This window comes from Hakea prostrata, chromosome 7 (assembly GCF_041222555.1).
Source record: "Hakea prostrata isolate BN-2017 chromosome 7, UWA_Hpros_2, whole genome shotgun sequence".
Taxonomy (NCBI): Eukaryota; Viridiplantae; Streptophyta; class Magnoliopsida; order Proteales; family Proteaceae; genus Hakea; species Hakea prostrata.
This window is the reverse complement of record NC_142606.1, coordinates 21,827,670-21,841,268: the sequence shown is the minus strand read 5'-3', so window position 1 is coordinate 21,841,268 and position 13,599 is coordinate 21,827,670. Positions and strand designations below refer to the sequence as shown.

The 13,599-nt window shown below is 39.4% G+C and overlaps 1 protein-coding gene across 1 annotated transcript in view; it reads left to right on the top strand.

Moving 5' to 3' along the window:
• The window catches only part of LOC149010543 (piezo-type mechanosensitive ion channel homolog), a 70,437-nt gene that overhangs the window by 20,073 nt on the left and 36,765 nt on the right, over positions 1–13,599 (top strand). The window contains exon 8 of the mRNA XM_089161559.1: positions 3,608–3,692. Coding sequence (XP_089017685.1) covers positions 3,608–3,692 — 85 coding nt within the window. The remainder of the gene's footprint in view (positions 1–3,607; positions 3,693–13,599) is intronic.

Below are 13,599 nucleotides of genomic sequence, written 5' to 3'. Positions count from 1 at the left end.
GTTATACCACGAGATTACAAGAGTAAAATCAATGAGGTGAAATTGGGAAGAACACTCACCTTGCTTTAAGATTTGCTTCAAAATCAATGGATCTTTGTTGTATATGGACTAAATACCTTGTGATGCAGCCTAGATAGAGACCCGACCAAGTTTCCAGTGAAAAATCCAGCTAAATCACCAAAACTAGTATGGTGGAAGAAGGCTGCAAGACATGTCGAGATCTAGATATCTCGACTCATCTCGACCAACGAGAGGCATTTTTTAAGGTGTGGCTTGACTGAAATCTTGGTTGAACTGAGCTCTCGAGATCTCGATCGAGATTTTGAAGTTTTTTTATTTTGCCTTGTATCTTGTCTCGCAGTCCCAAAAAAATGAGGTCGTGGTAGAACTTGAACTATGCACAAGAGAACCTGGAATCAAGGGGTTCTTACCTGAATAGACATTAGAAAGATTGCAAAACTTGTGTAATGGATACATTTTTTATGCCCTTTTTTAAAATTTTTTTTTTTTGGGGGGGGGGGGGGGGAGGGGTGGTTGGAATCAAGTCATACTTAGATGGTTGATCAAACCCATTGCCATCTTCATCCATAATAGAAATGGAGGAAAGGGGGAGGGGAGTCAACAAAGACATCGACACAAATACAAGCTTATGAGAGCTTCGGTCCCCATGTACAGAGGCAACCGATAATTGAGGTGATTGACTTGAGGGAGTTTTTTTTTTTGGATGAATAAATAATTGAATTAACAAATGGAAAACAAACAAGTACAAGGCAACCTTTTAAGAGGAAGACCGAGGAGAGAGGTTGAGACCCTAGGAGACAACAACAAGCCTGTTCCTTGGGTATCAGCCATTCGGGGATGGGGAGAAGCAACAAGCCTAGAAGAAACATAAAAAAAGATGGCGTTCCAAATCATATCTTTCGAGTGGGATTTGGAGGTCTATCTTCGAAGGTTATGCTCCACCAAAGATGATGGACAGTGGCACTAAACACGTGTTACCAACCTGATTGCAAATGGAAGAGCTTGGAAAGTTTCTCAGAATTCAAGACCACTCATTTGCAAAACCAAAAGATCGCCTCGAACGGGGCCAAATATAGGATAGGGCTTTTTCCCAGATAGATCTGGAAAAAGGGCAAGAAAAGAAGAGATGGTCAAGGTCCTCCGAGGCATTCCAACAAAGGATGCAATTTGGGTTAATAAGGATATGGTAGCCAATAAGGAAGGATTGGGTGGGAAGGGCAAAGTTGATGGCCCTCCAAAGGGTAAGAGAGTGCCGTGGGATGTGATTTTTAAACCAAACTAGGGAAGGCCAAGGGGGCTTTAGGTTATGGGCACGGAGAAGGTTCTAGGATGAAGAGGTGGTGAAGGTTTTAGAAGGGGAAAGGAGCCGAATGGTAGTGTTGTTGGAGAAATAGAGGGGAGGGAATCCCAAACCTGAGTGAGACTAGGGAGGGGGGAGGGGGACTAGGTGCCATCAGAAGTGAAGGTAGACAAGGGGGTGAATTTGGGGATACAGGAGTCATAAATGGCGCGGGGCCAAAAAGGGAAAAGAGAAATGGAGCTTAGGCCCACTTATTTAGAGGTATTTAAGATTTCCACTATTCGAGAAAGATCATCGTAGAGCTAGCTGACAAACTCGACGAATGGGACTTAGCTTCTTTCGAGAAGAACTTAAAGATTAATACGCCATTGTCAAGAAGGTGCATGTGCTGCGACCATGAGGGATCTGTTGTTTTGTTAATAAAGCTTGAAATATTGAATAGAAGGCAACCTCTCCATCGGCAGTGTTAAGCTTGACTTGCACAAAGGTCTATTATTCCTTAGTAGCAAGTTCTTGTTAGTGTTGTGGAGAGGATGGAGTTACCTTCTAAGTTCTTGGGATGGGTGAAAGCATGTTTAAATTCTTCTATGTTTTGTATCCTAGTTAATGGGAGCCTTGTAGGGTATATTTTTTTAGGAGGTAAGAGAATCAGGCAAGGGGAGCCATTATTGCCTTATCTATTTGCCTTCTTGCTTCCGGCAAGAGCACTCAATCTCTTAAGGATTTCGAGAGTCCTTGTACTTAGTCTGAATTGAGATAGAAGAGTATCTAGCAAAGGGTGTAACACATTAACCTTTGAGTGATTGATGATGCATAATGATATGAGTGCAAGTCTAGTACATCGATAGTCTCTTCCAATGATTCTTTCCTCTTGATGAAGCTTTGAGGAAGAAAAGAATGAAGCCTTGAGTTCTGTACAACAAGCTCTTCAATGTGTGTAATTGAACTTAAGATGTAAATTTGGACTTCTAGGGAGTCAAAGCTTGGAAGAGGCAAGCTTAACATCATGGGCTAACCACTGGGTCATTAAGGGGTCATCAAAACATCCAATTGTAGGCAAAATGTAGGATTAATTTGTATTCCAACTAATAGAAGATGGTCATATTTTTGGCGTGTTGGTCAATCAGTGTATATGTTGGTCCACTAGTAGAACTAGCCATTATAGCTGTTAGAGGCTTATGACCAGATGGTTGCCTACTGGTTAACTAGTTGCATATTGGTTGCTGTCTGTAGGTTTTTGACTTTGTTGGTCGAAGTAGTCTGATATATTGCTCGACTAGCATGTCGAGCAGTATTTTTTGTTAGGTCAATTTTGACCAATTTGACTGTATTTCTGTGTTTTTGGCCTTTAATGCACATTTATTGGACACTCCTATCTTTGAAACACGAATATGAATTTTTATGCAATCACATCACACCAAGTGTCTTAGTCTATGTGTGGGGCCTTAGCCTTTGGTTAGATTCTTAAATGCATTCTCTTGATATATGTTGCCTTCAAGATTGCTTGTCTAAATTTTTGTGAGAAGATCTTCAGTTGGATCTTTATGCTTTTGTCATATGATCCTTAACTTTTCTTATATATTGTGGATTGTCGATATGTCTTTCTCCATTTGTTTCTAGATGTCCAACTCTTCTTTTCTTGTGTCACTGAGAGGGGCTATATAGAGGCCTCAGTTAGATCTGATTCCCAAGCAATTAACATAATAACATCAATGGAAGATTAGATCTGATTCCCAAGCAATTGACATCAATGGAAGATTCAAGGTCCTTGGGGGGTACAGTGCATAACGTGAGAAATTTGGCAAGCACATGAAAATGCAGATATGTGGAGAGAACGGAATCAGCTTGCATATTAAGTGACTGTAGTTAGAGTGGATAATAAGAAGCTAGTGTGGACACCGGAGGAGCCACCAACTGACCTCCTAGAGCTGATCAGGAGGACGCAGACATACATGTGTTTTACAGGGTGTAGTTGGGTGTTTTTACCAATTTGGGACAATGCTTAAAATGCCTCCTAGTTTGGAGCCCCTTCCTCACATTGTTTGGGGTCCCAGGCTATCTATTGTGTAGTTCTTCTCTTTCTAATGCAAAGCTTACTGGAATAATTTCTCCACTTTTTTTTAAAAATAATTTCTTATTGCACTTCCCATCCATTTCATAATAGAAAGGGTTTTTTTTTTTTTTTTTTGGGGGGGGGGGGGTTTACTAGATGGCAGTTACTGATTTCACTGTTACTTGGTGTTCTGCTGCTGTGAAAATTGTGATGAAATATGTGATGATTCGCAGATCTGGTGTAAGACATACCAATCTTTTATTGAGGGGAGCTGTTTTCCGGACTTTTAGCATCAATTTTTTCACCTATGGTTTCCCGGTAGGCAGTCTGCACTATTTATTTCACCTCTTTTTTCAGATACTTCATTCTTTCGTAAGTTAATTATGTTAATGTGCTATTGTGATGAATTAGATTTTGATCTCAACTATATTTCATTATTTTGTGTCCTTTCTCTGGTTAGCGTATGAAGTATGGTTTCCATTACTAATGGATTTATGGGCGGAGGTGGAGCTTGGATTTTCTTATTGGGGGAGAGGAACACTACCAATTCTAGCAAAACTAGGGGTAGTGAAAACCATTGCTCTCCCCTTCTGTTGTTAAGGATCAGAAAACTGAGAAAAACAGAGCACGAGAATGAGAGGAGGAAGAAGAAGAAGAAGAATGAAGGAAGCCTCACTCTCGATGTGAGAAACCTCAGAATTGATCACTTTATTTTATAGAATAATCTGCATACATAAAATGGAACTTACTAACTTGCGATGGAGTCCAATCTGAACTCTATTTTCTGCCAGATTCTTCTCTTGAGATTTAGCCCTGCGCTAAATCTCGAGTGGAGTATTTGCTTTCCAATTACACCCTTCTAATACTCCCCCTCAAGATGGAGAGTAAGCACCAAACATTCCCAGCTTGTTACAAATACACTCTTCTCTCATTGCCCCCAAAGTTTTGGTGAATAAATCAGCCTGTTGTTCTCTGGTTCACACATGATGAGCAGAGATCCATGACCGTCAGTCCTTGCTGTAGCTTCTCACGGACAAAGTGACAGTCTACTTCAATATGCTTCATTTTTTTGTGAAAAAAAGCATATTTGGTGCTATATGGATAGCTGCTTGATTATCACATCAAAGACACATAGGTGACTTGTGATCAAAGCCAAGCTCTCCAAAAAACTGCTTAATCGACCAACTCACAGGCATAGTATTAAATTTCATAAAATTTCACTGAAATTTTTGGTCGCCTCAAGCTACTGAAATGAAACCTGATGTGAAATGAAGAAGAGTCAGTTGACTGAAATTTTGGTGAAATTTCAAGAATTTCAAGGAGTTGTAATTGTAATTGAGATTTGACTACTTCTAGGATGTTCTGCTTATATCGTACTTGTTTGTCATGCACATTTTAATGGAGTTTCAATGTTTTCTTGATTATCAATTGAAATAGCTTTTCATTTATGTCAATTCATACTTAAACCATATTTGGATTTGTGAAAATGCAACATTCAGTGTTGTCCGCATATAACCGAGCGTGTGCAAATCAAGAAAACCAACTTCTATTATGTTTTACTGGAAAAAGAAACCTTGGAAATGGGTTTATTCGCCCAAAGAATAGGCAGGTTAAAATTAGTCTTAAAACCCACCAAAACCATCAACTGAAACCTGGCACCATCTTGTATTGGGTTGCGTCGAAATTTTGAAAATTTGGTGTCTTGAGACTCTTGACCTGGTCGAAACATGAAAAAGAAATGAGTTTTTGAAGCTTGCTCACCAAGTGCTACGGGACGGTAGACTGATTCTTCATTGGATCGAGCAACCACTATCTACTTCTCACTCTTCCAAGACACAAAATTTCCTCCAACAAAGGTGTAATAACCTGTAGTAGACCTCCTATTAATTGGTGAACTAGCCCAATCTACAACAGAAAATTCCTCAACTCTCCAATGGCCATGATCCGTGTAGAGGAGTCCATGTCCAGGAGCTCTCTTAAGATACCTTAATATGTGCGTAGTTGCATCCTAATGAGTGGTTGGAGGGCTAGACAAAAATTGACTCACAATGACTAGAAAGACAATGTTAGGTCGAGTCACAACCAAATAGTTTAGCTTTCTAACCAACCTTAGACACTTCTCTGGATCTTCAAGAGCATCTCCATCTTCAGGCATGAGTTTTATATTTAGATCTATCGGAGTAGTTAAAGGCTTTGAACCAAGCATCCCTGTTTAAGATCGTAAGTTAGTCACATATTTACGTTAAGACAAAAAGATACCCTTCCTTGACTGAGCCACTTCTATCCCCAAGAAATACTTGACCAAGTCTTCAGTCTGAGTCTGTTTCTGCAAAATGGTTCTTCAATGCATCAATACTGACTGAATCATATGCAATATTATAATAATATTATCCACATACACAACCAAGAATATCCTCCTTGTATTGGCTACAGAAGAACATTGAGTGATCACTCTCACGGACTCACACTGAGTCAAACCAAACTCTATCATAAGTCGCAACTGAGGTAAATTGACCAAACCATGCGTGTGGTGACTTCTTTAGACAACATACCAAATCATTCTCCTCCTGCACAAACTAACCCTGGAGGTTGCTTCATATAGACTTCCTAGTGGAGATTCAATTGAGGAAAACATTCTTCACATCTAACTGAACTGAACTGAATTCTTCATGGAGGAAGAAAAAGTTCTTTCTTTGATCTTTCCAAGAGCCTCTTCTCTTTTGCGGAGGTTATATAAAGAACGAATTTGGAATATAAGCCTACATTAAAATGTGCGTGACTCATAACTAAAACATACACAGAAACACCATGAGTAGCCAAATATCAAATACAACTCATGTGCAAACTATGCAGGAACAAGAGTTTAACTCATAAGAGATAGATAACCAAAGAAGTTCCTCTACAATATAGACTTACAGAAGTTGCCATGTCGGCTCGCTCAATCCCATTGTAAGTCCGTTGGATATGATGTGCATTGCTCTCTGATTGTGACACATACGAATCCCACGTCATAGACTCTGAGAAGAGCCAAACATAATCTGACACGACAAACATGTATGTCGCATCATATCAATGGGTTACCTCAAACTGAAGTAAACACTTCAATCCACTGCAATCATGAGTTTGCCAGTATTTTTGTCAAGTCTTCTTGATTTGATGTATGCTTTGCTCAAAATGGTCCAAAAACTACACTTATTTGGTTTTATTGTTGAAACAAGAGATGAAATGACGGCTCTGTCGAAATCTCAAGGAGACTTGGTTGTCTCTTATTTTTTACATTTTACTCTTGAATTTCCGAAATCTCAATATATCTCGAAATTTGGTCTGATTTGGTAGAATTTCATTTCCACCTCTGATCTTGTTTCACAGGAGTTGAGATTTCAAACTATGACCTTAACCACCTTGCAGTTTAAACACAGGATCTCACGTACCTGGACTTTAAAACCAAGAAACTTCAATCAAGAGTTTAAACACTAGATCAATAGTTCACAAAGGGAACAAGACCCAAGTGAAAGCTTGAATCTCATGAGCTGAACTGTAGCTGTGTTCTCCTCAAGGGGGTATGTATAGATGGCTGAACAGACTTGCAGCTTGTAAAAGAACTAGGTAGTAAAATCCCAAAAGACCTAAAACTTGAAAACCTATTTGATGTAGGACTCTGTGGAACTATGACTTGGACACTTCAAAACATTTATAACTCCCCTAAGTCGTGGAGGCTGTTAGAAGTACTAAAACATATTAATAAGGAATGAAGGACACTTTCCCCTGACTTGAACTTGGCAGAAATCACAAGTTTGTCATCCTTAGCCAAAAATTAACAGACTGAATAAAATTAAGTGTACGGTAGACTTCAACTACTTGAAATGCTGCTGAGCATTGGCTTCTAGGTGCGCTTTCCGTGAATCATGACCTCTACGACAGCCATGACCGCAGTGAATGCAGAATTTTCTTTAGTGTTGGACTCAGGCTTGGAAGGAGATGCAATACTCTGAAGTCTGGAATAGGTGTTGCTGAGAGTAGGAACTGTCTCACCAGCAGGCAAATGACCCTCTACAGCCTTCATAGTGGAGTTCAGACCAGCAAGAAATCTAGATATGGAAAATTCATTATATTGGGCTTCTAGCTTCTCAATATCTATAGTAGGTGGCTGAAAGACATTCTGCTTTTCTACAATTCTTTTGACAGTGCTACCGTAGCACTCTTGTAGTGACGTCAGATTGTTGAAACTGGATCAACTTCTCATAGAAGTCATATATTTGTGTCATATTCTTTTCTCTAGAAATTAGAAAATGTCTCCTTAAGATCATCCATATTCCATTTGTAGCAAGGACCAAAATTTTGGTTTTGAGGCCAGTTTCGACCTGCCTTGAAACCAATATGAGGTCGAAATTTCGACCATCTCAGATGAAGCCAGGAAATTTTCTGAGGACAACACAATGGATGGTTTTGACCCTGTTTTCATGGTTCTTTTATTTGGATCCTTGTATACTACCTATTTAAAACATAAAGAACACAACGGCAAAGGTATTTTGCTAAAACACCAATGAAGAGTTATCATTCAAGTGGTAGTGTACTTGAGAGGTTTTGACAAATACAAAGACTTTAAAATTGAACAAATAACATAAGTACTTTAAATATTTCATATAAATACAATAGCCACAAATTAAATAAGCAAAAAGAAATTTTTGCTGACATCTTTTAATTTGATGTTAGAGTATTCTAGGATATGTGTGGCATTTTATAGCTCTGAAAATCCTGCTGCAATGGCCAACTCAGATCTGAATTTTAATGTGTTATGAATTCCAGATCTGAAAAGCGTAAAAGAACCAGGAATTAGCTAGGAGGGGGTTTCGGCTAGGGTAGGAACAGGGCTGCACTTGCTGTTTTTTTTTTTTTAATTTCAGAACTGATTTTTGTAGGTCTGGACTATAGGGTATTGTCGAAGTGTGAAGTGTGAACAAGTTTAGATTTCAGAAGTTTGGAGATCTGCAGAAGTTTCTAAGGAAGAAGATGATAAGCAGAATTTTTCTAGACTAAGGAAACTCAGTTTAATTGGGGAATTAAAAGTAGGGCTAGGGTCTGGGGGAATGTGCGATCCTAGGGAGAGAAGAAAGAGGAGTTAGGGGCTGGGGATTTGGAATTCAAAGGGGAGGGATCCTTGGGCTGGCCATGGGAAGGAGGAAGGGTTGGGGGGACCTGCAGGTGCTAGGGGAAGTGGGGGAAGGGGGTGGGAGGGTCGTAGGGCTTGGGGGGATGGTTAAGGGAGTCACAGGGGTGAGGGAAGGCTGCTGTTGAAGTGCGGCAGAAAAAAGGAAGGGGCTTCTTATGTGCACAGGGCAGGTGGGGGGAAGGGTAGGGGATCTCTGTTACTTACTTGAAGCTGCTATAATTCGATTGTGGCTGCTTGTGGAATGCTTGTAGGCTGCTGGAATGAAGAAGAAGAAGCTGAATTTGAACAAACTCTACTGAACCAGGGCCCCCCCTCAACTAGGAAACCCTGATCCTCAAACTCAATCAACTTTATTAATCATAAAAAATGAAGAATTACAAAGACTACTTGGCTATTTATAGCCTTTAAAGACTTGGAACCTATGTGAGAATCCTTATTTAGACAAGGATCCCACCACTTAACCTAAACCCTTGGATTGAAATCTACTGACTTAATGACACATGCTGAAATTAGACTCTTAACTTATGTAAGCACATGCTGAATTGTCTTTTTATTAAAACTCTTAATCACATGTGCCAATTTAGGATAAGCAACGACTCAACTAAACAAACGTTAAGTAACTTAAAACTCTAATTAGCACATGCTAAATTCTAATTAATTAGAACTCTAATTGACATGTCATATGTGCTAAACTCATGACTTAAGGACTCTTATCTTATCCACAACCAGACTAATTCAAACATAACTCAAACTGAGGAAGTAAACTCAAGGACTGAAACTAAACTGAAATTAATTCCAGCAATAAACTAGGGCTTAAATTGCCCAAAATACCCCTTTATAGAGTTTGCCAGTTTGGCCAGCTTGATTGGTGGACCTTTGGGCCCTGCTTTAGGGTTGGGCCAGCAGTCACTGTGTTCATATTAGTAAGATCTGATCCATCACTCTGAATATTGGACAAAAAACTCTCATGTCATGGTCTTGGAATATTTATTCAGGCAGCCTTATACTATGAATCTATAGGTGTCATCGTTAGCATAAACTAGATATCCCAACCTAGGGAATGTATCATCTGAGAATGGACTGTAAGAGGATGATGGCTAAACTAGCCCAACTAAGTGTGATGGGTATCCAAATATGGAGTCCACAAATAATGCACCTTATCCCGATTCATCCCCATATCCATATGTAGATATACTACTAGCATTAGTAGATGAACCCCCATATCTAGCAGCTCTACCATGTACTCCATAAGGACTACAACCATGGAGCAAGCAACGAACAAGGTGAAGGAAAACAAAGGAGTGATGATTTTTTAGTGAAAAAGAGGTTGAAAGAGGCAAAAATGGCATAAAAAGGGGGAAATCCTCGAGATTTTGATTGGTAGGAGTGTAGGACCTGTGGGTTTTGCAAAATTTCGTAGAACTTGACCAAGATTTGGGATTTTTAAACAGGTTTCATAGACCTCAGTTGAAACCAGGGAAGTAAAGTTCGCTCCCTGGTTTTGTCTTGGCTGGGTAAAAAACTGAAATTTCGGTCGAAGTTTTGGTGGTCTCAAGACTCCCAACCGATATTTGGACTATGCTTTGTAGTAGTGTGAGATATGACATTGGCAACAATATCGGGTTCCATACTATTTGTTGTAATTTGGAAAACAACAATCCTGCAGGTCTTTTATTTATACTTGGAAACTTACTAAGAATAGAACATATCTTCCCATTGTGGGCATATTACAAAGAAAATAATAACCTAACAAGACAATTCTACCCTTAGTAGCAAAATAAATACTACTAATGCACTATTCCATAACCAGATGAGGATAATTGCGTTGTCTTTGACCATGCATTTTAGCCTTTAGAATCCGAGGCAGGGTGATTTGAAGTGATATGACTGGGCTTCCCCTTAGTCATGATATAACTGGGGATCCCTCTGAGCTTGATGGAAGTAATCTGGACACTTAACATTATTCATGGTATTCTTGTTCTCAGCTACATCAAAAGAAGATTATCTTCTTCAAAGATAACATGATAGTATCAAAAATCAATTTTGATTAATGATCCTAGCCCTCTATTTATAATTAAGTGGAAAGTATACTATTACAAGGAATATAATTTTACATGAATACAAACTCTAATTTAACTCCTATACAAACTCTAATTGGACTCCTAATAGAATCCAACACTCCCCCTCAAGTTGAGGTATAGATATTAGTCATGCCCAACTTGCCTACAATAGGAAGGAAATCTCTTTCTTTCAAACCCTTAGTGAAAACATTTGCTACTTAGTCTCCAGATCTTACAAAAGGCATGCAGATAAGCCCTTGTTCCAACTTTCCTTTCACAAAAAACCTGTCAATTTCAATGTGCTTAGTTCGATCATGTTGCACCGGATTATTAGCAATACTAGTAGCAGCCTTGTTGTCATAATATAACACATTATAGGGTTTGGAACTTGGACTCCAATATCTTGCAGCAAGCCTTTCAACCATAGTAGCTCACAAACTCCACGAACCATAGCTCTATATTCAGCTTCAGTACTAGATAAAGCTACCACATTCTGTTTCTTACTTCTCCAAGTAACTAGATTACCTCAAACAAAGGTACAATAACCTGAAATTGACTTCCTGTCTGGAGATCCAGCCAAGTCTGCATCAGTGTATGCTTCTACTTTTAGATTATCAGTAGGTGACAAAAGTATTCCTTTTCCAGGAGTTCCCTTCAAATACTATAGTATTTTAATAACAGCCTTTATATGAGCTAAATATGGATTATGCATGAATTGGCTCACTATACCTACAGCATAAGCGATGTCTGGCCTGGTGTGAGACAAGTAAATAAGCTTCCCTACCAGCCTTTGGTATCTTCCTTTGTCCATTGGTTCTCCCTCTTTTTCTTTAAGTTTAGCTCCAACTTCAATAGGGGTATCAACTGCTTTGCACCCCAACATTCCCACTTCTGATAATAGATCTAGGACATACTTTCTTTGGGATAGGAATTTACCTTTCTTTGATCGAGCCACCTCAATCCCTAAGAAATATTGTAACTTCCCTAGATCTTTAATTTCAAACTCTCTGCGAAGAAAGTCCTTCAACTTTTGAATTTCTTCACCATCATTCCTTGTGATGACAATATCGTCTACATAGACAATGAGAAGTGTGATGTTAGTACCTGACTTCTTGACAAATAGTGTATGATCAGCATTGCTTTGCTTGTACCCAATAGAAGTCATTGCCTTCAGGAGGCGTCCAAACCAGCATCTAGGAGACTGTTTTAACCCATAAATTGACCTCTTCAACCGACAAACTTTCCCTGCAGTATTGTCATCGGAGAAACCATGTGGGATTTCTATATAGACCTCTTCTGCTAACTCCCCATGTAAGAAGGCATTCTTTACATCTAATTGGTGCAAGTTCCAGTCTTTGTTCACAGCTACAAACAACAGAACTCTGACAGTGTTTAGTTTCGCAACAGGGGCAAAGGTCTCCTGATAATCAATCTCATAAGTCTGGGTAAACCCCTTTACAACTAGTCTAGCTTTCAACTTGTTGACTGATCCATCCATATTTTGTTTAACCACAAATACCCATTTGCAGCCCACTGGTTTTTTTCCTGGAGGAAGTGTAACCAGCTCCCAAGTGTCATTTTTCTTCATTGTCTGCATTTTCTCTACCATAGCTGCCTTCCATCTCTTATCAGCATAGGCTTCCTGCCAACTTTTAGGAACAGATACAGATGACAGAGAGGATATAAAAGCACAGTAGGAGTCAGACAAAGAGTTATAAGAAACATATTTAGCTATGGGATGTTGAGTACACGATCTGACCCCTTTTCTAACAGTAATAGGAAGATTAGAAGAAGATACCTTAAGGGGAAGAGTCGAATCTAATTCTGGAGCAGGAGACTAAAGTGGTAACCTATCACCTTTCTCCACTGCTTTAGCCGGTTGTATTTATTCCTTTGATAAGTCTGTGCCTCCTTATTCTGGTCAATTTGGTTTTGAAAGACCCCAACAGCGTGTCTCACAGGAGTGGTCTCCCCCTGGCTAGGTTGTTCACATGGTTCAGAAATTGAAGGGGGAGGATTAGAGTCCTCAGGTATACTGGCCGAAGTCTCCCCCTGGTCAGGAAACTCTTCTGGGACTCTTAAGTTGTGTTGGTGTGTGATGGGAAGATCTAGAGTCGGAAAGAACACCTCTCCTCTAGAACTGTCCCCCTGGAGAGGTGTATAGTAAGGGCAAAACTCATGAAAAATTACATCCATAGATACAATGGTTTTCCTGGAAGGAGGATGATAACATTTGTACCCTTTTTGAGTAGCAGAATACCCCAAAAATATGCAGCGTAGGCCGTGGGGAGCAAGCTTACTCTGGTGGGCTGTGATTCTGGCATAACACACACATCCAAAAACTTTTAGTGGAATAACAAAAGAAGAGGCTCCCTGAAGAATCTCATTAGGACATTTAAAACCAAGTATCCTACTGGGCATCCATTTATAAGGTAAGAAGCAGTGAGTATAGCATCACTCCAGTATTGGTCAGGTACATTCATAGCAATCATAATGGAATGGGCTATCTCTAAGAGATGCCGATTCTTCCTTTCGGCAACCCCATTTTGGGCAGCCGTATCAACGCAACTGGTTTGATGTATTATGCCAGAGTTAGAGAGATATCTTTGAAATTCACCATCAATATACTCTGTGCCATTGTCACTGCGAAGGGTCTTCACAATGGCATTGAACTGAGATTTAATCATATTTTGAAAATCACGAAAACATCGGAAAACCTCATTTTTTTGTTTTAAAAGATAAATCCATGTAGAATGAGAATGACAATCAATAAAAGGAACAAAGTACCTATGGCCAGTAATAGACACACGTCGGCAGAGACCCCACACATCAGTATGAATTAGCATAAAAGGAATAGGTTTCTATTATGAAGAGAAGGTAAATAAGTAGAAAGAGTCTGCTTTGCAAAAATGCAAGCTTCACAAAAAAAATTATCCTCATTACAAGAAGAAACCAAATCAGGAAATATTTTCTTAAGAGTTCCTAGAGGGGGGTG